We start from the raw sequence: 1,325 nt of genomic DNA on the forward strand, positions 1-1,325 counted from the left end.
TCAAAGAAAAGAAATTAAATCCTACGGGATATGGGGATTCTTAAGAAATTCCTAAGAAATGTTGGTATGTTATGCTATTTTTTATATTTATATCATGTGCTATGACTTGGGCACAGTTCAAGGAAGAGGTAATGACAAAATACTTTCCTCAATCGCTGAGGGATCGGAGAGAGGCAGAGTTCCTACAGCTGAAACAAGGAAATATGTTGCTTGATGAGTATGAAAGGAAGTTTGAACAACTTTCTAGGTATGCTACACATCTTGTCGATACTGAGCCAAAGAAGGCTAGAAGGTTCGAATTAGGCCTGCGTCCAGAGATTGGAGGAATCATGGCATCTCACCATACGACCACATATAGTGAAGTACTTCAAAGAGCACAGTCAATTTATGATCGTCTAGAAATGGATCGGATGACTGAGAAGAATAATGAGTCATATGGGAAACGAAAGTGGAATGGATCGAATAAAGGGAAGGGATTGGGACAATTTAAGAAGTCCAATATAAGATCAGAATCAGGGTCAAGTAAACCAAATAAAGTTACTCCACGATGCCCAAAGTGCAATAAGGCCCATGGAGGGGAGTGCTGGTTTGGGAAAAATGTGTGCTATCGATATGGCCAAGAAGGTCATTTTGCTTCGGATTGCAAGGCATACCCACCTAAGAAGGATAATGAACAGGGAAGGAAAGTGAAAGCCAAAGTCTTTGCTTTAACCCGGGAAGAGGCAACAGAGGATCCAAATGTAATGGCAGGTATTTTATCAATATCTGAACTACCTGCATATGTTCTTATAGACTCCGGAGCTACTCATTCATTTATCTCCACCGCATTTATTGCTAAATCACGTACTGCATGTGAAAAATCTGATAGTGTTCTAGAAATTTCTATTCCATCTGGTAGAATTTTGAATACCAATCAGATCGCTAGGGCGGTAAAATTAGTAATGGAAGGAAAAGAATTTGTAGCTGATCTACACCTCCTAGACATGAAAGACTTTGACGTTATTCTAGGAATGGACTGGTTGGGAAGCAATCACGCAACCATTCGATGTTTTGAAAAGGAAGTAGTTTTGAAAAGGCCTGGGGAGGATGAATTTCGATTTTTCGCGGTACAAGTTAAGTCTTTACAGCGAATCTTGTCGGCCATGAAAGCAGAAAAGATGTTAAAGAAAAGATTCTGTCAAGGATTTCTAGTGAGTATACATGGAACTCAACATTCGGAGCTTACGATTTGTAATGTGCTGGTTGTACGAGATTTCATTGATGTATTTCCTAATGACTTGCCTGGCGCGCCACCAGATAGGCAATTGGATTTTACAATTGACCTC

General features: G+C 39.9%; 1 protein-coding gene across 1 annotated transcript; it reads left to right on the forward strand.

Annotated features, from left to right (window-relative positions):
* Nucleotides 1-101: 101 nt before the first annotated feature.
* On the forward strand, nucleotides 102-1,300 carry LOC111385281 (the record flags this gene model as incomplete). Its single annotated transcript, XM_023009662.1, has 1 exon — nucleotides 102-1,300. A coding segment is annotated over exon 1 (1,199 nt), but the record flags the coding sequence as incomplete, so codon positions are not given.
* Nucleotides 1,301-1,325: the final 25 nt, after the last annotated feature.

Source organism: Olea europaea, unplaced genomic scaffold (assembly GCF_002742605.1).
Source record: "Olea europaea var. sylvestris unplaced genomic scaffold, O_europaea_v1 scaffold31119, whole genome shotgun sequence".
NCBI lineage: Eukaryota > Viridiplantae > Streptophyta > Magnoliopsida > Lamiales > Oleaceae > Olea > Olea europaea.